Source organism: Psammomys obesus, unplaced genomic scaffold (genome assembly GCF_907164565.1).
Source record: "Psammomys obesus unplaced genomic scaffold, mPsaObe1.curated_primary_1811, whole genome shotgun sequence".
Lineage (NCBI taxonomy): Eukaryota > Metazoa > Chordata > Mammalia > Rodentia > Muridae > Psammomys > Psammomys obesus.
The window spans coordinates 32,117,282-32,137,413 of record NW_026596034.1 but is presented as its reverse complement, the minus strand read 5'-3'; the positions used below and the strand labels follow the sequence as shown (position 1 = coordinate 32,137,413).

The 20,132-nt window shown below is 46.2% G+C and overlaps 1 protein-coding gene across 1 annotated transcript in view; it reads left to right on the top strand.

Moving 5' to 3' along the window:
* Cdyl2 (chromodomain Y like 2) overlaps positions 1-20,132 on the top strand; it is a 178,198-nt gene that overhangs the window by 105,397 nt on the left and 52,669 nt on the right. Inside the window, exon 2 of the mRNA XM_055621220.1 lies at positions 12,298-12,889. Within this exon, the coding sequence (XP_055477195.1) occupies positions 12,298-12,889 (592 nt within the window). The remainder of the gene's footprint in view (positions 1-12,297; positions 12,890-20,132) is intronic.

Genomic DNA, 20,132 nt, shown 5'->3' with positions numbered 1-20,132 from the left:
AGTATGCATGCGTGCGTGTGCATGTGTTCATGTCTGTGTATGTGTGCAACCTGGTGTATACATGGAGGAAAGGGAAGCAGTTTGGGGCAAGGCCTCTCTTCTCCCTTTACACGTGTGCTAGAAATCAAACCCAAGTCTTCAGCCTTGTGTGACAAACTTTTTGGCTGGCTAAGCCATTTCTTTGACCTGTGTTTTATCTAGTTAAAATGCTTTTTACCCTGAAGTTATGTGGGCAGCTCCTTTCCCTATCCCCTTCATTCTCTGTGCCACTCTGTGAGTCAGCTGTCACAGGTATCATTCCTTCCTAGGTCCTCCTGGTGTGCCGGCTGATTTGTGTGTGTGGAAGGCAGAGTTCGATGTCAGGTGTCTTCCTCAATCATGTTTATCATCATCATCATCATCATCATCATCATCATCATCATCATCATCATCATCATTATTGAGACAGAATCTTTCACTGAACCTAGCTGGCTGACTATTTTGACTAGACTTGCTAGCCAGCAAGCCCCAGGGATTCCCCTGTCTCCATTACCCCAGCTTACTGTATATGGCTTTATGTGGGTTCTGGGAGTTCAGGGTCAGGTCCTTAAACTTGTGTGGCAAGCATTTCACTAAGTTATCTCCACAGTCCACTCTCAGCTGTGTTTTTTTTCCCCAAATGACATGTTGAAGGTCACTTTGAGGTCTATATGTAGTCCAGTAGGCTTTGACACCTGCATGGAGCCCCATGATCACGGCCACCATCATGTAAGGCAATTGCATCACATAAAAATCCCGTTGTGTAGCCACGTGCAATCATACCCTACCAAGTGGCTTCTGACACCCTCAGATCTCCCTATCTCTGTGTTTCTAGCTTTTCCAGGCTGTCACACAAATGGAGCTACACAACAGCCACAGCCTTTTGGAGTCTGTCTTCTGCCATAGTGTAGAACGGATTTCAGATTCACTCCGGTTGCCGTGTGAATCAGTTGCTCGCTCCCTTTTGTTTCTGAGTGGTAGTCAGTTCTGCAGAGTCCCTTCAGTTTGTTTATCTGCTTCCTCGCTGAAGGGTGGCTGTTAATTTGAGATTGGGGCAGCTATAAACAGTGCAGCTGTGAGTATTCACACAGGTTTGATTGATTTTTGGTTCGTATTACATTTAGTCTCATCTTGCCTTTCTTCACTTAGCATTTTTTTTTGTTTCATTTCTTAATTCTCTTTTGTTGTTAAAGTGGTTTCTGTGCTGTGAACATTATTTCATCCTCTGGGTTGATTTTTAAAGTACTCATTTCCTTTTCTCACATCTGTGGGTCTTTACCTTCGGTAGACTTTTGAGCGTTGGAGTGACTTTTGACAGATGTGTGTTTCACCACTGTGGTTAACATGTTGGAGCATGTTTCTACATGTCAGAAACTTTGCTGGTGGCTCTTGTTGCTGCCTTCAGCCTGCTGCCCCACCTGCCCCCTCCATCCTTGAAGGGACCTCGGTCCCAGGGCTGAGTTTTGGCTGGTATGTGATCCTTTGATCCCTGAGGTATGCCTCTGGGAATCAGCACGGTGCCAGTGCCCTTACTCCTAGAGGCTGCACTTCTCTATTTTCTGTCCTTCACCAAATGTCTCCTGCATGGATATAATGCAGTTTATTCACGTTTGAAAATGTGTCCTTGTTCAGTTTTCTGTGTGCTCCAAAGGAAAATGCCGTGATTATTCATGCCATTTTGGGGATATTACCTGCTTTTCCTGAAGGCAGAGACAGTTTTTCTTTTTCAGAATATCTGCAAACATGCTTTCTAGATGGAACCCCAGGGCCTTGCACAAGCTAGGCAAGCTTTCTTCTGTTGAGCTATACTCGCAGCATGGGCATATAGGAGCATATTCTCCAGTGACAGGATGCAAAAGTTAGACCCTGTTCTCTGCTCTTCTCCTTGGGAAACCTCTTTCCCTGTGTATGTCTTTATATGTGTGCAAGTGTGTGTTTGAGTATGTATTCATGTATGTATACAGGAATGTGTGTTTGAGAATGTGTGTTTCATGGGTATACATGGATATGTATATGTGTCTATATGCCCATGTATGTATATGCATGTATGTGCACATGAGTATGGCTGGCAGGGGTCAGTGTTGGGTGTCTTTGTCACTCTCTACCTTGTTTTTTGACACAGGGTTTCTCACTGTACCTGGCGCTTGCCATTTTGGCTAGACAGGTTGGACAGCAACCTGGGACTCCTCTGTCTCTTGCCCTTTACTTCATAGAACTGTGTTTACAGGTATGTTCCAGGACACCTGGAAGCTGGCTTTATATGAGTTCTGAGGATGCAAAACCATATCATTGAGCTTGCACAGCAAATGCTGTGCCTACCAAGCCATCTCTGCAGCCCAATGTTTGTGACTTTATTGTATATTTTGTTTTAATATTCCCTGAAATTGTTCTTCTGGGTGGAGGGCAGTTGTCACATGACAGAATAGGGCTCAACTGTTGACATGAAGATGTTTTGTAAACTGAAAAATAGAGCCTTCATATTCATCTCTCTTCCCTTCCCACAACCATCACTGAATGCTCTTCTGAACTTCTAGACACAGGACTTATAGGGGTTTGTTTTGTTTTGTTTCATTTTGTTTGTTTTTCTCTCTTATGCCTTGATTAGCATTTTTGTCTCATTCCCACCACTAATGTTGGTTGGATCTCTGTAACCTCTTCTGGTGCCTAGCCTCATTTTCATTGATATATCCTTTAAAATCAGTAGCCGTTCGCCTGCCATCCTGTGGAGTTGGTGAGGCAGTGGTTGATGGTACCAGTTGGTTTACTGCTTGATTCTGGCCCTTCCTGTTTCCCCATTGGACTGTCTACCTTCTCTGGCTCTTCCTCTCTTGGCCTCCTTACCTCTTTCTTCATGTCGCTTTCCTTCTCAGTCTGTTGGCTTCATCTTATCATCTGTCTGCTTGAATACAGACGTCTTATTTTCTACAGAAATGGAAAATTCCACCCATGCTTGCTGAAGGCATAGAGTGATGTCTCATTGGTTTGGCTTTCTGGAGAGTTTCAGGTAGTGGCTATGCTCGTGGTGTAGGTCTTTCAATGACTGTGTGCTCTTGGTTGAAACCAGGCTTCTTCAGACAACTGTGGAGTCCTGTCTTTATCACCTTTATCACCTGGTTGCTAGGGAATCTCTCCAGGTCAGAGCTCTCTTGGAAGCACCTTTGATTGACGTAGGTCCGGGTCAAGTGTCTTGGTCTGGCAGCCATCTCCCCAGGGTGGTGTTGTTGGGCAGAACATGCTCTTCCTGTCTTTCTAACTGGGACACCTGACACAACAGAGTGGGCAGTTCCTTCTGGGACTCTCCCTATCCTTTCTTCCATGAAGACCTCATTCGTCACATTTGCACCCGAAGGGAACCGTCTCAGGGTATTGACAGAATTCACAAAGAAAGGTCCATGTTGGGAAGTAGGAGCTCTTAGCCACTGCTGGCAAAAATGGAAGTTATTACAACCATATGGAAATCAGTATGTAGATTTCTCAAAAATAGGAAAAAAAAAGAAAAATAGATCATTGATATGACCCCCTGTGCTGTTCTTAAGCATATCCCAGAGGCCTCTCCATCCTATCACAGTGACATTTGCACATCCATGTTTATTGCTGCTGTGTTCATAAGAGATAGGGAATGGAGTCAGCCTAGATGTACATCAGCAGATGAATGGGTTTTGAAAATGTGGATACATATATGTAATGGACTATTAAGCAGCTGTAAAGAAAAACAAAGAACTTTGCTGGAAAATGGATGACTCTGGAAAGAATACTATTCAGCTGAGGTGACTCTAACTAAAAACAAACAAACAAACAAACAAAACAAATCCAGATGGGTGTGGTAGCACACACCTTTGATCCCAGCACTCAGGAAGGCAGGGGCAGGCAGATCGCTGTGAGTTGGAGGACACCTGCTCTACAAAGAGTCCAGGACAGCAAAGGCTACATAGAGTAACCCTGTCTTGAAAAACTAAAACAACCAAAACAAAACAAAACTCACAACAACAAAAACAAACCCAACATATTTTTCATGATATGAAAACCCTAGCCTGTAACATATCAATGTTTATATATAATCAGGAGTAAGTATGAGGGAAGGCTTAAATGTCTAGAAAGCAGACAGAGAGAGGGTAATAAGGTAGCATGGGAGTGACATAAAAACACATGGGACATGAAGGAGGAGTCAAGACTGGGGCTCCAGGGGAGGAACAAGGCAGCAGGGGGTGGGGGATGGGAAGCAGACCCTTAAAAGCACTTTGTTTAAAAATGTCATAATGCTCTTGAAAATATTTGAATGTGAATTAAAAATACAGAAATGTAAAAAAGAGAAAGATGTCCTTAGAGGGTCAAGGGAATGAATTATATTTTTATCCAGGGATGGCTGCTCTGGTCATGTCCATGGTCAGGGACATCACTCTTTATTTCTTCCCTGTTCTTTGTTCTCAGAGGCCAAGGCCTGTGTTGGCAAACCTGAGTTCCCAATCTTGTGTGCTGGGAAGCAATGCATTCAAGGGTCTGAAAAGTCTTTGATAGGAGATCCTGGGTCCCAGAGATACTGTGGTTTTCTCTTCTGCTTTCTCTGGGGTGGGAGGGGGTGAGGGACAATGGTTGATGGGAAAAGCTGGGATATGGAAAGTGATTGAGGATTAGGGAGAGGGGCCAACATGGCATTCAGAAAAAAACCCTGGCTTGTCCAGTTTGGGAGGGTAATCTAGTCATGTAAAGATGTCACAGGTACGTAGGTGGCCTTGTCATGCATAGAGAGAAAGGCTCTGAGGGTGATGATGCTCCTTTGGCTGTTAGGTTGGGCCCATCACACACAGTGAGAGACCTCTATAAGGCTCTCATTGAAAAGGTGGATCCTGAAGCCAAGGTACTGTGGACCATTCTGTGCTCTCTGATGCTTGGGAGGGGGCAGGGGGAGAGATGCTGTTCAAGGTCCTCAAATTCCAGGAGCCTCATTTTGTCCTTTATAAAAGACAAAATAGAATAACCTCATTGGGTCATTTTGAGGATGAAGTGAGTTAATATGTTAGGAACATGTACAACAATGGCTGGCTCACTAAATATTAGGCATTGCTCTTATTGTGTTTGCCTGCTGGTAGGAGGCTGGGAAGCAGGGGGTGTGTCCCCTGTGGGTGTTGACTGGATCTAAATTCTCACCTCCTTTCAGCATCTTTTAGCTTTCCTAGCTCCTTCTCAGATGTTCATCCGAGGCAGCTCCATCTCTCTGCCTTTCTGTGTCCCAGTCCTCTCACCTTCCTTACCAGAGCACTTTCCTGATCTCCTCTTACACATGGCCTGCCACTCACTCGCCATGCCTGTTTCTGTTCACAGTGATCCATCCAGTGAATGGACACCTCCTATCTGTGAAGTAGTTTCCTTTTTCATGCCTCTCCCTGCATGTTGATGGTCCACAGAGTTGATAGCTTCCCCCGGTCAGGTGTGGCTAGATAGCTAGAAGGTTGAGCTACTGAATCCAGTAACCTTGAATTCATATCTTGATATGGACCTTCTGGATATGTGGTACCAAGAGGTCACCCATCTTCTTTGAGCCTCAGTCTAACCACTTGTCAAATAGCAAGAATAATGCTCTGCCGAAGGGCTGGGTACAGAGATGAGCTTGAACACTTTATCAGTGGTTAACATAATCCCTGGGACTGCCATCATTATTATTCCTAACGGGACAGTCATCTTTGGGTCACGGTGACACAGGTAATGATTGCATGAGGACCTCCCTGCTCACACCTTTAGAAGCATCAGCTCAAGTTAGCTGGAATCAGAGAGTGTGAACGTTAATTAACAATTTAGCTGAACCCTGAGGAATAGTTCAGCATCTCATATTGCTCATCTCTGAAAAAAAAAAAAAAAAGAAGCACAGAAGTTTGTGGGGTGTGGGCATGCCAGCTCTTTGAACACTGTTCACCTGTTTGTGAATGCATATAAGCTCAAGGAGAAGGAAGTGACAATTCTTCCATTTGCAAGGAGTAAGCTCTAGATAATGCTGCTGACTGGTACAAGTAGGTGAACTGTCAGGAGATGGAATTGTTCAGACCAGGGCCACATCTCTGGCAGCAGGAATAAGGAGTTGGGAGACAGAACAGAGGTGGGCAGCAGGGCTGGGGTGGTTCTGGAAAAGTAAGATAACTCAGGTAGGAAGTGTTGCAATGACAGGCCAGGTCAGGGTCAGGAGGCTTTAACCTCAGCCAGCAGAAAAGGAAGCATCAAGTTCAGTTCAAGGCCCTTCCTGAAGAGGAGCCAACACAGGCACATGGGGAAGGCAGGTGAGTTACGGAGATGACAGAAATGAAGTACAGTGAGATGCTTGGGCACACCTTTTCTCCAAGTTCCTTTGGGGCATTTTGGTCTTTCATAAAAAGCATTTTTCCCCAAAACCTGAAAAGTACCTTTCTCGTTTGTTCTAAATCTTGGGCAAATCTGTGTCAGGCAATTCTGTCCACTGGCTTCATGAACAAGAGAGCATCTCTGGGTGCTATGGGCTTCCGAATATGCCTTTTCTGAATTGTAATCCTTCCATCCCTCCTCACGGTCCTGCTGGTAGCTGATACTGTTAAGTCTATTTCACACAGGTGGAAACTGAGAAATAGAGTGATGGGTAAGTTCTCAGTCATAGGGATAGAGGGTGGCAGAGTCAACAGGTTTCTTTTCTTTTTTTTTTCCTTCCTTAAACATCAGGCTACTATGATGATACCATTAGTTCTACTTGTAGTTGGAATTAAGTTAGTTTACTGTCCAGTGGCTTTGTGTATGGGTCAGAGGTGGACAGTCTGTTGAAACCCTCTCCAGTGTGGCCTCCAGCCATCTAGATTCTGCTCCCTTCCTGACAACGCCGATTCTGGAGCTGCCCTACTGTGTGCAGCCATCTTCTGTACTTGGAAACATTTATGCAAGGAGGTAGACACTCTCCCTTCTTTTTGGGGAGGAGCTGATTGTCATCTGAGGTCATTTTGTGCAAGGTGGGGAAACATTCTGGTCATAGGCAGCAACAAGAGTTGCGGTCATAGGAGCGATACAAGATTAAGTAACGTGTATTGTGGAGTGTGAGAACTTCTGGTTGTATATTCTCCACAGCCACCCAGTGAAATGGGCCAGCTACTTCCTCCTGGCTCTTTGCTGTATGAGTCACCAGAGGCACGAAGACAATTATAAATGTATGTGCTTAAGAACATGTGGTAGGGGATTTAACCAAGATGGTCTTGTTCCAAAGCCTAGGTTTGTGTTCTCTCTCTCTCTCTCTCTCTCTCTCTGGCCTTTTGAGACAGGGTTTCTCTGTGTAGCCTAGGCTGACTGGACTTGCTTAGTAGATCAGGCTGGCCTCGAACTCACAGAGATCCATCTGCCTGTGCCTTCTTGAGTGCTGGGATTACAGAAGTACGCCACCCAGCCTGGCTGTCTGGGTTTTTATATTATACTAAGTTCATTTTAACTTGACTGCCATCCATCCATCTGCTCATCCTTTCATGAGCCCAACTGTCTACCCATTCCTTACCTGTCATCTGTTTGTCCATCGGTCCTTACCCACTTATCAGTCCATCCATTCATCCATGCATCCATGTACCAATCCATCCATCCATTGATTCATCTTTCCATCCATCCAACCATCCATCCGTCTGTCCACCCATCCGTACGTCCATTCATCAACCCATCAACCCATCCATCTACCCATCCATTCACTTGTTCATCAGTTCATCCATCCATTCATCCATTCATCTACCTGTCTATCTGCCTATCTGTCCATTTGTCCACCCACTCACCCACCCTCTGTCTACCCATCCTCCCACCTACCCACCCACCCATCTATCCATCCATCCATCCATCCATCCATCCATCCATCCATCCATCCATCTATCCACCCATCCATTCACCTATCCGTCCATGCATCTGGCCATCCATCCATCCATCCATCCATCCATCCATCCATCCATCCACGCACCCACCTACCCAACTAGCCATGGTTAGCCAGTTACCCATCCATCCATGCATTCATCTGCCCATGCATCCATCTATTTACCCACTTATCTATCATCCATCATGATCCACTTATCATCCACCCACCCACCCACCTGCACATCCTCCCACTGTGTAACACTGTCTTCTGCTTTACCTAGGGAGGAATCTCTTCACCGAAGGAGCCCAGCCTATGCTTTCTAGAGCAGATACCTTCATGCTATTAAACACTCCTTAGCTCCCAAGAGCTGTGTATATGCTGATGGCACTCCGGGTGGTGTCCTTGGGTGTGGTATCATTCCAGATACTGCCAGGCTGCTTATTCCCATTTCAGGTTCTGTCAGCTGTGCAGTCTTTCCCCACAGTGTCCTCAAAGGAAGCAAAGCTGCAGGCTCTTTCAGAACCCCCCAGAGCTTTCTGAGGTGTTATTGTAACTGACTGGCAGCACCTTTGATACCACAGGTTGGGAATCTGGATGAGTTGGTCTCAGTTTCATTTAAAACAAAACAAAACAAAACAAAACAAAACAAAACAAAACAAAACTGTTATTGAGTTTGTGTGATGTATGCAATGCATGTAAAACAGAGTCTTGTAAGGAAGAAAATTGTAATAGAAAGAGGTCAATTTAAGTAGAGACAAATCAATTAAGGAATCAAGTATCATGAAGAGGAAATGTGGCCTAGCTCTATCCAAATTTATTAAGGCAGAGCGGTAAAGGCCACTTCATTATTTCCCATAGCATCTGTTGCATATTAACTACCAGGGAGATGATCAGAGTTGACAGAACTTCAAACTGTGAACAAGCAGAGTCACATAGGGGCCCCTTCCATCCATTGCTTTACAGCAGTTGGCATCCTCACTGCACCCATCCCTCCATCTCCTATGGTCTTTTGTGCGTTTCAGGAGTACAGTCTTCACATGTAGCTCAATGTCAGTGACTCAGAATTACATTCTGTAAATAAATTGTACTGTCATTGAAATGTATGGTTGAAGAGTAGGGGCATTTTGTCATGAGAGAGCACTTACCTACCATTCACAAGGTCCCGGATCCTGGGTCCAGTCTCCAGCATCACCAAAGGAAATTTTAAAAAATTAAATATGTTTGAATGCAGTATTTTTAATTTTTTTTTCATGGAAATTGAGCATGTTAGGAGTTGTAGAACAGAGCCCTCCATGTAGACTAGGTTGGCTTCAAACTCACAGAGATCTGCCTAGTTCAACCTCCCCAGTGCCGGGATTAAAGGCATGCACCAGCACATTTCTTTTAAAGATATGTATATTTTTAATTAAGTCTTGAGAATTTTATACAATAACAAAATATATTTTGATAATACTCTCACTCCTCCCAACTACTCTAAATCCTCCAAGATCCACTTTCCATCCTCTATACTTCCCAATTTGTATTTTCTCACTCTCTCGTTTAGAACCCTGTTTGCGATGCCCATATATAAATGGGTGTGGCCCTTCCACTGGAGTTTGGTCAACTTACCAAAGTCTATACCCTTACAGAAAACCAACTCCCTTCTCCAAAAGCCATCAACTGTCAATGGCTTCTCAGCTGGGGAAGGCTTGTGAATGCCTCTCCCTCCATGCTGGACTGTTGGCTGGCTTGACCTTATGCAGGTATTATACAGGCAGCCACAGCTGCTGGGAGTTCATGAGTACAGTGGTCCTGTCATGTCCAGAGGACGCTGTTTCTCTCAAGTTCTCCTCCAACCTCTGGCTCTTACGTTCTGTCCCTTCTTTCTTGATAATACTTGAGCTTTAGGGTGAGGAAGTGTGATATAGACATCTCATTTATAGCTGAGCTTTCTGTAGACATTTGTTTTGCACTTTGACCAGTCACCACTGGCAAAAGTGAGTGCAAACTCACAAGGTTGAAAGGAAAGTAAATGAACTCTTAAAGCACCCTTGGCTTAGGTCACATGGGATGAATCATCAGGTAAAGACACGTGCCACCAAACCTGATGACTTAAGTTGATCCCTGGATCCCACATGGAAGAAGAATTAACTTCTGGAAGCTGCCTTCTGACATCCACAAATGCACAGTGCCCCCCCATTGTAAATGATTGTTTCAGTTTTCTAATAAAAATGAGCCTTCACTTAGATACAGCAGCTGTTAGCACAGATCCAGCATTACCCTGAATGAGTTTGTCCTTGGAATATAAGGCGACATGTTTCTAAATAGAAGCACATGGCTTGGGTGTGGACAGTGGGTTTACACCTACCACTGTTATAGCCTGCCTGGCTTGTGTTCCTGGCCAGGTTGCCTCATGCACTGTGTCCAAGTTGGTTTTTTGCCAACTTAACTAAACATATCTAGGCATATCTAGGAAGAAGGCATCTGAATTGAAAAAAAAATGCCTCCAGAAGATTGGATTATAGGCAAATCTGTAGGGTGTATTCTGGATTAATAATTGAGGTGGGAGGGCCCAGCACACATGGGTGGTGCCAACACTGGGCACATGGGTTTGAGTTGTATAGGAAAGCAGGCAGGGGAGCCATAGGGAGCAAAATTGCTACCAGTAAGTAGCATTCCTCCATGGCTTCTGTTTCAGTTCCTGTCTGACTTCCCTTGATGTCAGAATGTGACCTGAGTTGAAATCTGAAATAAGCTGTCTCTTTTTCACGGTGCTTTTGGTTGTGATGTTCTATCATAGCAATCGAAACCCTAACTAATCTCCCCAGTCTCTTAACTGTCGGATGGAAGAATGTCAGTGCTCCCCACGGCAGTATGCCTGGCACCTGTTAGCCCCTCAACAATTGCTGTACTCATCTCTCTGCCTCCATGTTGCACTCCTGTATGGCATCTGGGGTGGCTGCATGGAGGAGAACCTAGCTTTGTTGATGCAAATACATTTTGTCCAGTGTGAAAGATTCCTGCAGCTGAGAAGGTTGGCATGGTATAGTGACTGAGAGACAAAGTTTGGGGTGAGAGTTGTTCCAACCCCAGGTCTTCGGGCTTAATCTCTTTGTGCCCTGGTCCCCTCACTGTAAAATGGAGACAGAAAATATGCTTGCTTATTGGGATGTCAGGAGAAAATACGACGGCAGGGTCTCAGGCCATCATTCAGTAGTGTCCAGCTCAAGAATGCCTACTGTGAATTAATGAAAACTGTACATTAGATTTATTATACAAAGATGGAAGAGATGGCCCAGCAGTTAAGAGGATGTATTGTTCTTGCAGAGGACTCGAGTTTGGTTCTTAAAACTCAGGTCAGGCAGCTCATTACCACCTGTGACTGCAGCTCCAGGTGATCCTACACCATCTGCTGGCCTCCACATGTGCCCTCTACCTGTGTTAACCCAACCCTACGTACTTATGCACATTAATGTAGTGGCAATTTTGGAATTTTGGTTTCTTCAAAAACCACAGAAATTTTTTTAGAATGTATTTTGCTTTAATCTCAGGTGTAGGGATATGGGGGTGCTTTGGAATACATGCAGCAGCTGACTATGATTTGTCTTGTGCTTTAACAGAGGCATGGTTCTGCCAGGTGCAGGTAGTTTCTATGATTGTGTGATGTTTGGAATTCTGGGAACTTTTCACAAGGTAGATAAATGCTAGGGCCCCTACAGGTTTGGGTTTGGTGGTTGTGGGTTTGGAGAGGTTGGTTGTGGTTTGTTAGTAGCCATGGTCAAGAAGAAACTAGTGTTAGAAGGTTAAGAATGGGGCAGGGAGGGACATAAAAGGTGGGAAAAGAAGAACACACAAAGTAGCAAAGATCAGCTTCGTGTAAACACAAAAATCTTTTTAAAATGATTTATTATATACAACAATATCACAAAGATAAATTATTATGATGGCATCTATATCATTGCTCAATCAATGAGTTACTTACTTTTATAAGAGTAGAAACCGTTATATGGGTCTGTCAAAGTCAGAGTCTACTTTGCAATCCTGAGAATAAGCATCTCTAGAGAAAAGCATGCAGTATGATTTCAGCAGGAGTGAGCACGGGTGAACATGTGAGTGCTCCCAGTGGGCTACAGCCTGAAGAGCCATCAGGAACACCATCATGATTGTGATCTTTTGGTTTTGAGTGAGAGAGGCAGGGCCGCAGAGCCAACCCAGGGCACAGTGCCCAAAGAGCAGGTGTTCCTTGTCTATCTTAGAGCTTTTCAAGTGCGTGACCTTACGTCTGCAGGTCATCAGGCAAGCTTCACTGTTAATGGTTTCCAGGTTGGGTGCCGGTGGCTAGAGTAGCAGATGTTAGCATGGGGCCAGTGTCTGCCTATCCATCTGTAGCTGGACCTATGATGGCCGAAGGCCCTTTGGAAGATGGATCATTCCGTTTTATTTCTCACTGTCTCCTCTTGCATTCCCAGGTTGAAAGGATTGTGGACAAGAGGAAGAACAAGAAGGGGAAATGGGAGTATCTTATCCGATGGAAAGGCTACGGCAGCACAGAGGACACCTGGGAGCCGGAGCATCACCTCCTGCACTGTGAGGAGTTTATTGACGAGTTCAATGGGCTGCATGTGTCCAAGGACAAGAGGGTGAAGTCAGGGAAGCAGGCCGGAGCCTCCAAGCTGCTTCGAGACGCCCGCAGCCTGCCAGTGGAGAGACTCTCCCATCGGCCTCTGGAACCCGGGAAGAGTAAATCAGCTTCCCACAAGAGGAAGCGCGTCAACTCTCCCCTGTCCAGGCCCAAGAAGGGGTCTTCGGGAAAGGCCCCCGGGGCTGGAGACAGGGCAGCCAAGACCGTGTCCTATAGGACTACTCCCAGTGGCTTGCAAATCATGCCCCTGAAGAAGGCCCAGAACGGCTTAGAGAATGGAGATGCTGGCTCTGAGAAGGATGAGTCGCAGTTTGGAAATGGTTCCCACCAGCCAGACTTGGAGTTGAATGACCAGGCTGCAGAGCAGGACACCAGTGATTGTGACGGGACCCACTCCACGCTGGTAGAGAACGGAGTTGGTTGGTGGCTTTTCTTTCTCTGGGGGGATGGGGAGAAAGGTTGGTTTTGGCTGGCCGCCCGCTGTTTTGTTATTGTTTGAGATAGGATCTTATCTAACCCAGGTTGGCCTCAAAGTCACTTAAGTATTCTAGGATGACCTTAACCTCCTGTATCTCCTGCCTCCACCTCCTAAGTGTTGGGGTTACAGGCCGGCACTGTTATATCCTGTTTTAAGTAGGGGTGGAACATGGGGTGATAGGCATGCCAGGCAAGTATTCCACCAACCAAGCCAGCCACCTCTCAGCCCCTTGATTTGATTTTTCTTTGAGCCTAGAGAAACACCTAAGTTGCCTCCCACCTCCTGTCTTTGACTCTTAGCTACCTGTTAATACTGCTTTTGTCTCTCGTGTCAGACCGCAGAGACTTGACCTCATTCCTGTGCTGGTTATTAGACACCTTTGTGTGTGAGCATAAGCCTGAGATGGGTCACAAAGGCCTAACTACAGCCAGGCCCGTCATCTAGCTATGGGGGAGGCAGAGGCAGGAGGATTGCAAGTTTCAGGTCACTCTGGGCTATTGCTTGAGGTCACAGTCAGCCTGGGCCACTTAGTGAGACCCTGCAATGTAAAGGGGGCATTCAACCCCTATGCTGTTAAATACAGAAAAAGAGATTCCCTACTACAGCGCGGGACACCCAAGGCCATGGTCAGCACACCGGACCCACAACTTTGAGGGTAGCTCAAGAATTTTCACATCCCAGGATGCAGAAGTCATCCCCAGAGGGCCAGTACCTCCCCTGGGTCTCACAGCCTTTGCTTGCAGTCTTTTAGTGCCCAGTGAAGGGGGAGGGTGTCGCCTGGAGGCTGCCCTTCCTTCCACCCTCTTTGCAGGTGGAGTTTGCCAGGCAAGCACAGGATGGGAGGTGCCTGCCTTCTGCTGTCAACCAGCGTAGGTGGTGGGTTGTATTTTTGTATTATGTCCTGCTTCGGCATAGTCAGGATGCCATCAGAAACCACCTGAGATAGAGTCACCACGAAAACTTAATTCTCACAGTCCTAGCGACTAGGAGGTCCAGGATTGAGGTGGCAGTCAGGTTAGGGCTGATGAGGGCTGGTCCTTACAGGTGGAGCATGACTTCAAGCTGTGTCCTTACATGAGAGGCAGGACAGCACAACTTCCATGCTTCTCTATTTAATTTTTTTATAAAGTCTCTGTTTAGACCAGGCTTGCCTTGGAGCTTCCTTTGTAAACTCACTAATCCCATTCAAGATGGCAGAGTTCTCATGACTTCATCACCCCCTACAGGCTTTGCCTCTTGGAGCTGTTACATGGGGAGTTGGGTTTCAAGTTATGATTTTCAGGGGAGGGGAAACCCCAACACCCAGACCACAGTGAGGCCTAAGTGCAGTTCCAAGCCCACCCTGCGCCAGCTCTCTTGCCTGCTCCTTTCTGCCCTGTCTGGGAAGCAATGCACACTATGTGCAGCTCACATTAGATCATGCACATCTTCCCTCCTACAGTCACTGGAAGCAGAATTGAAAGGGGAGGGGCACAGACCCTGGACCACTCCAGTTTCCCATGCTGTGACTTCTTCAGTGGCCTGTGTCTTTGGGCAAGTGGTGTGTTCCAGTTCCATGCCTCTGCCTTTTCCAAACAACCTTTTTCCATACCTGCAAGCATCTTCATCTTTGGAGACCAAAGCCCCACACTATGGGGGCTTCAGGAAATACTTAGTAGGCACATAGCACTCCATGCCGAATGTTCAGGGCCTTCAGATGCTCCTGATGGGATGAGAGGGGACAGGGATGCTGGGATGCAGGTGGTACAGCTGGCTAGGTCACGAGTTAAGTGCCTGTCAGTGATGGCGCTGAGTGTGGGGTCTGGACCATTCTGAGCACGCCCCATTGGGGCAAGAGCTTGCCATCTTTAGGAGAATCTGAGCAATCGCTTAGAGGTTCCTCCTGCTCAGAGAGGAATTTCACCCTAGCACAGTTTATTTAGGCATCTGCCCCAGCCTGACTCATGTTTCTGTCTGGGGATCCCCAGTGCCGATATGCCTGAGCCTCTAGCATATGGACATGCTGTTTGTTTTAAACATTCATCTCTTGGGGGAGAAGTAGCTGGTGTAAATGAGGCTTGGCATAAACATCCGAGATTGATGCTCCCGTGACAGCTGCCAGCAGTTGCAGAATCCCCGGTAGATGCAGGAAGGGGTGGTAAGGGGAAGCCTCTTAGGCTCACGGGGCACAGGCACAGGAGCCTGGGCCAGATCCCAGTAACTGAGCTGCCCACACTCCCGCAGACCTGCAGCTTCCCCAAGTGTGGGGTGGAACCTGAGGGAGGACCATTTTGCTGACTGACTGCCAGACAGCAGTGTGAAGCACAGAGGGATGACCTGCTAAAGGGGCCAGATACCCCATCACCTGGGAAACTCGAGTAAACAACCTGCTGAAGTCTCTGGGAGTTTGTAGCCATTCTGGGCCTTCCTCCTCCTTGGTCTGTTATCTCCCTATCTTCCCCAGATAATGCACATTCACACACCCGAGGGCCCCAGCTGCAAAGGAGAGGAAGAAGCTGCCCACCTCTATTGTGTTTGTGGCTGCCCCAAACTTTTTGCTTAATTACATCCTTTCTTGTTGGCGCCCACAAGCTCCCGTGAGGATAAGGCTGTTGGTCTCATATTTCACGTGTGTACTATTCCCTGGATACCTGTGACAAATGCAGGCAGATCCCACAGCATCTGATGTACGGAGTCTTGGGTAGAGTCCAGAACACTGGCTCTGAACAGGTGCCTCGGTGGCTTGTGTCTCAGACTTTGTACCAGGATTAAGAGCGATGCCAGTTCCCAGCAGGCACCAGTGCCCTTTAATTCAGTTCTGACTTTTGGAGCACCTGCTTAGGACCACTGACCTGCTAAATGCTAGAACAGAGAGACACAAAGAGGAGTAAGGGTTTCATCCTTCGTAACACACATTCTACCCTCTGCTAAGCTGGTGGCCCCTGGCTGTTAGTTGAATAGGCACCAGAGGCTGATTCCATGGACAGGATCATGTAGAACATGGAATGGCTTTGTCATATTTACCTACAAGTCTTCTGTAGTCACTAGTGTGACAAAAGCTCCCATCCTCAATTACCCTCTAACACTTTTTGTTTTGTTTTGTGTTGTTACAACTAGCTTATTATCCAGGTCTGTCAAGAACTTGGCAAGGAGGAGGCAGAATCCTGGTCAAAGACAAAGTAACCTGAGATTTACAAGTGTAGTGAAACCAAATATGGCAGAGGGAAGCTTTGAGGAGGGCAGTGGGCATCAAATGTTTTCCTCCTATACCTTCCCTAACCCAAACCCAAGGAGCTAATGCCCCATGGCCAAAGAGCTGCAGCACCAAGGGAGTTCCCTCTTTGCCCTGCAGAAGGGGCCAGAGGGCTCCTGGCTGCACCTCATGGTGGTGCTTGGGGACGGAATGTTACTTTTATACAGTTTTTACCTCTCTTGGTGATTCAAGGTTTGCACAGAGAGAAGTAACTTATGTAAGCTGCTTCCCATTGAATTCTGACTTCCTTATGCTATAGGAACAAACCAAAGCCAGGGCTTAAGTGGGTGGCACATTTTGGTTTCACACCATGCCTCTCCCCACTGAAGCTTGTGATGTGGATACCGTGGCTCAGTGCCCATCTCTATTCGGATTCTTCTCCTGTAGTGACAATGATTTTTTGAGGTCTGGGGACCATCTGCCTCAGTATCCCTCTGGGAGCTTGTTAGAGTGAGCTCCACCCCATCTGATGAATGGGGACTGGGGGCAGGTGTGAGTCACTCCTGTCAAAGGATGACTTTTAATAGCTGAGCGCGGATGGCCGCCCCCACGGACGTGTGTGGTTGTGAGTGATGGCTCATAGATGCCTCACTGCTAGATCTGGGGCTGTTCTTCGCATTTTAAACTTGTAAGGGCCTGGTTTTATAAAGGTCTTCCCCTTGACTGTGCACTTCCCACGAGGACTTCCTGTGTCTCTGACTCTGACTCTGTCAGTCTCTTTGTCTCTTTCTCTCTATCTCTGTCTATCTCTGTCTATATCTGTCTGCCTGCCTCTCTCTTTTTCTATTGCTCTCTCTCTCTCTCTCTCTCTCTCCTGTTTCTTAAGACAAGCTTCGGTTATGATGAGAAGCTGGAGAAGCTGTCCTCTAAGGGAGCACTTCCCTCTCCTTTTCTGCCAAGGAGAGCTCCTCTGTCCTGACTATCCACAGATGCCACAGCCTGGTTCTTTACAGACCCACTTGTGTGTTAACCTGTGTTAACACCCCTGAGGCAGGTGCCCTCATTCCCTTTGAGCCCTAGAGCAAAGCATGGCCACCCTATGCTGCCCAAGTGCCCATGGACCCTCAAGCCTCATGTCCACAGCATGCCCACAGTTCTTTGATTTTCATGCCTCATTTGGACCATGTCTTGAGGGAGACTGTCTCATGATTCACTGTCCCTAACATTGTTCCTATCCTCATATGCCCCCCCCCCCACAGGTGGGCATCATTTACCATTTTCTGTCCCTTGATCTGTGGGAACGGTCCCAGCCTTCTCTTCTGAAATGCCCATTTCAACCGACATGTTCTCTAGTGTGGTTATCGCTTTCTTTTTCTGTGGATCAGAACTGATATGCCCATTTCAAAAGCACTGAGTGTCAGTGTGTGGGGAAAATGTGGGGCCTCTCAAAGGCCCCCGTTGGAGGACAGATCAGAGCCTGGTATGCGCCGGACCCTGAACATAGTTCCAGGTGGTACTGCTGTCCCAGGAACCCCATTTTGGGAACCACCACCATTGATTAATAGACCGTGGGTGCGGTTGTGAAAGCCAGTGGACTCACTGAAGAGTGGGCATGCTTACACCCAGGGCCTTCGTTTGTTGCCTTTGTGAAACTTTAAAGTGTGAGATAGAACTTGGAACAGGAGATGGATGGTAGAAGGTCTGTCCTGAGACTCAGCTTTGTTGCTTGCAAAGGATGCTCTGTGGTCCCCATGGCGGCCCTGAGAGGTAGCTATTATATTCTTATCATTAAAGTGCAGATGGATGTTACATAGTGCACAGATTGGGATCAGGAGACAGACCCAGGCAGTTTGACCCCAGCTGACCTCTGAAGCACTGCCCACCTGGCTTTGGAGGCAGTGAAAAGCAATTTGTAATCCCTGATTATCCACAAAAATGTCCTCACCAGGGTTGGGGGTGGGATCCACTTCTTCCACTCAGATTTGCACACCTGATAAAGTGATTAATTTCATAAAAATCACAGCTTGATGGTTGTTAGATGGTTGCCTGGCATGCATGAAGTCTTGAGTTAGAAATTCAGCATATGTGGTGCTACATGCCTAACGTGGAAGCAGGGGAATCGAAAATTCAAGATGGTCCTTGGATATCTAGCAAGCTCAGGGCCAGCCTGAGGACATGACTCTCTCCCTTCCTCTGTCCCTCACTATGTCTCTTCCTCTCTCCCTCTATCTCTTCCTCCATTCCTGTCTCCCTCCCTTCTTCTGTCCCTCCTTCCTTCATCTATCTCTTCCCTCTCTGCCCCTTCCTCCTCTCTCTTTCTAACTTCCCCACAATAAATACAATCTCACAAGACTGAACTCACTCTTAGAAAGCATTCAGAAGAATCCAACAGAAGCACAAGACTGGAGTAGTTGTGTATTCTAGACTTCTGAGAATGGATAAATGTAAGTGAGGATTCTAGAATAGGCTGCCCCTGACTCATGCGGATGTTGCAGAGAATTAGGAAAGAGAATACACTCCAGGTTTCTCTGATGAGTCTTAGACAGTGTAGCTTTCCAAAGCAGACAGGGAAACAAGAAAGGAAAATTGTACGTTGACCTTATTCTGAGCACGGTCGTCAGTAGTCATCCTGAATAACCTTTCTGGCTCCTCTTCAGTTCCCTCAGTCCTTCCTCAAAACTGTTCTGGACACTTCTCATTCTTTTCTCTGATCTTGAACCCCCGTTTTCTCAACGACTATTGCTTCCCAGGGCATTGGGCTTGTCCTGAAAGATGCACAAAGACATCTGATGCAGGAAGGCCCTGAGCATCTTGAGTGATGGCCCTAAACTTCCCTGTGAAACCTGGACCATAGCTGCTGTTTTTACGTTTGTCCAGTACCAGCTACATATGGAAACCAGCATTTGTTATTCAGAGATGGGGAGTTTTCAAAACCAGTATTACAAAAGCTTAAGGGGTTTATGCTTGATACTTCAGTCTGTAGCAAGTAGCTGGTGCTAATCGATGCCTTTAAGCCCTTTATGTAGTGATTCTAAATCTGGTCCAAATTGGCCACTACACCCCACAGAGAGTGCCAGGCTGGGATGGAAAACCTAAAGTTCCAAGAAGGACCAACTTAACCACTGCCAAACCAGGAGGGAAATGGACTTTTTCCAGTTAGGTCATGACCTAAATTTTTTCCAAGTTTATTAATTGTATTTATTCATCTATCTATCTGTCTATGTCTGTCTGTGTGAATGCAAACACACACACACACACACTGTACTTCTGACAGTAAGAGGACAACTTTCAGGAGGAAGTTAGTTTTCTCCTGCCATGAGGTAAGTCCTGAGGATTGAACTCAGGTCATCGGGCTTGACAGCACCTTTACCTGACATCTTACTGACCCCGTATTTATATTTCTTAAAAATAATCTTTTACTGTGCTTTTAGAGTAACTCCAAGTGAGGGAAGGAGTGATTTCTCCAGTGTGGCACAGCTAAGTCCCTGAAGTGTATTTTCTCTCTCTTTCCCCCTTCCCCTCTTTGCTTTTATTTAAAAAAAAAGAAAAGAAAAGAAATGTGTGCATGTTATAAAACATTTCAAAAACACATCTCCCTCTTCTTCCCCTCAAATCTTATTTAAAAGTACTTTTGGTTAATTTTTTAAATTGCTGTTCCTAGAGGTTTTTTAGATATAATATTCATTATTTTATGTAATTTATTATACATATATGCAAGTTAAGTAGTTACTCAAATGTTGGTTGATTGAGCCATGAAAAGAAATAATAACATTTTCTACTTATAACCTATTGATGATAGTCCTTGAATCGTATCTATCATCTTCCATCTCCTTCCCATCTACTTACTTTCTGTCTTTCTAGCTACCATCTGTCAATCTATCTTTGTTAATTTTCATCTACCTATCATCTATCTGTCTATGTAACCATCTGTCTATTATCTCCTTCCTTCCTTCCTTCCTTCCTTCCTTCCTTCCTTCCTTCCTTCCTTCCTTCCTTCCTTCCTTCCTTCCTT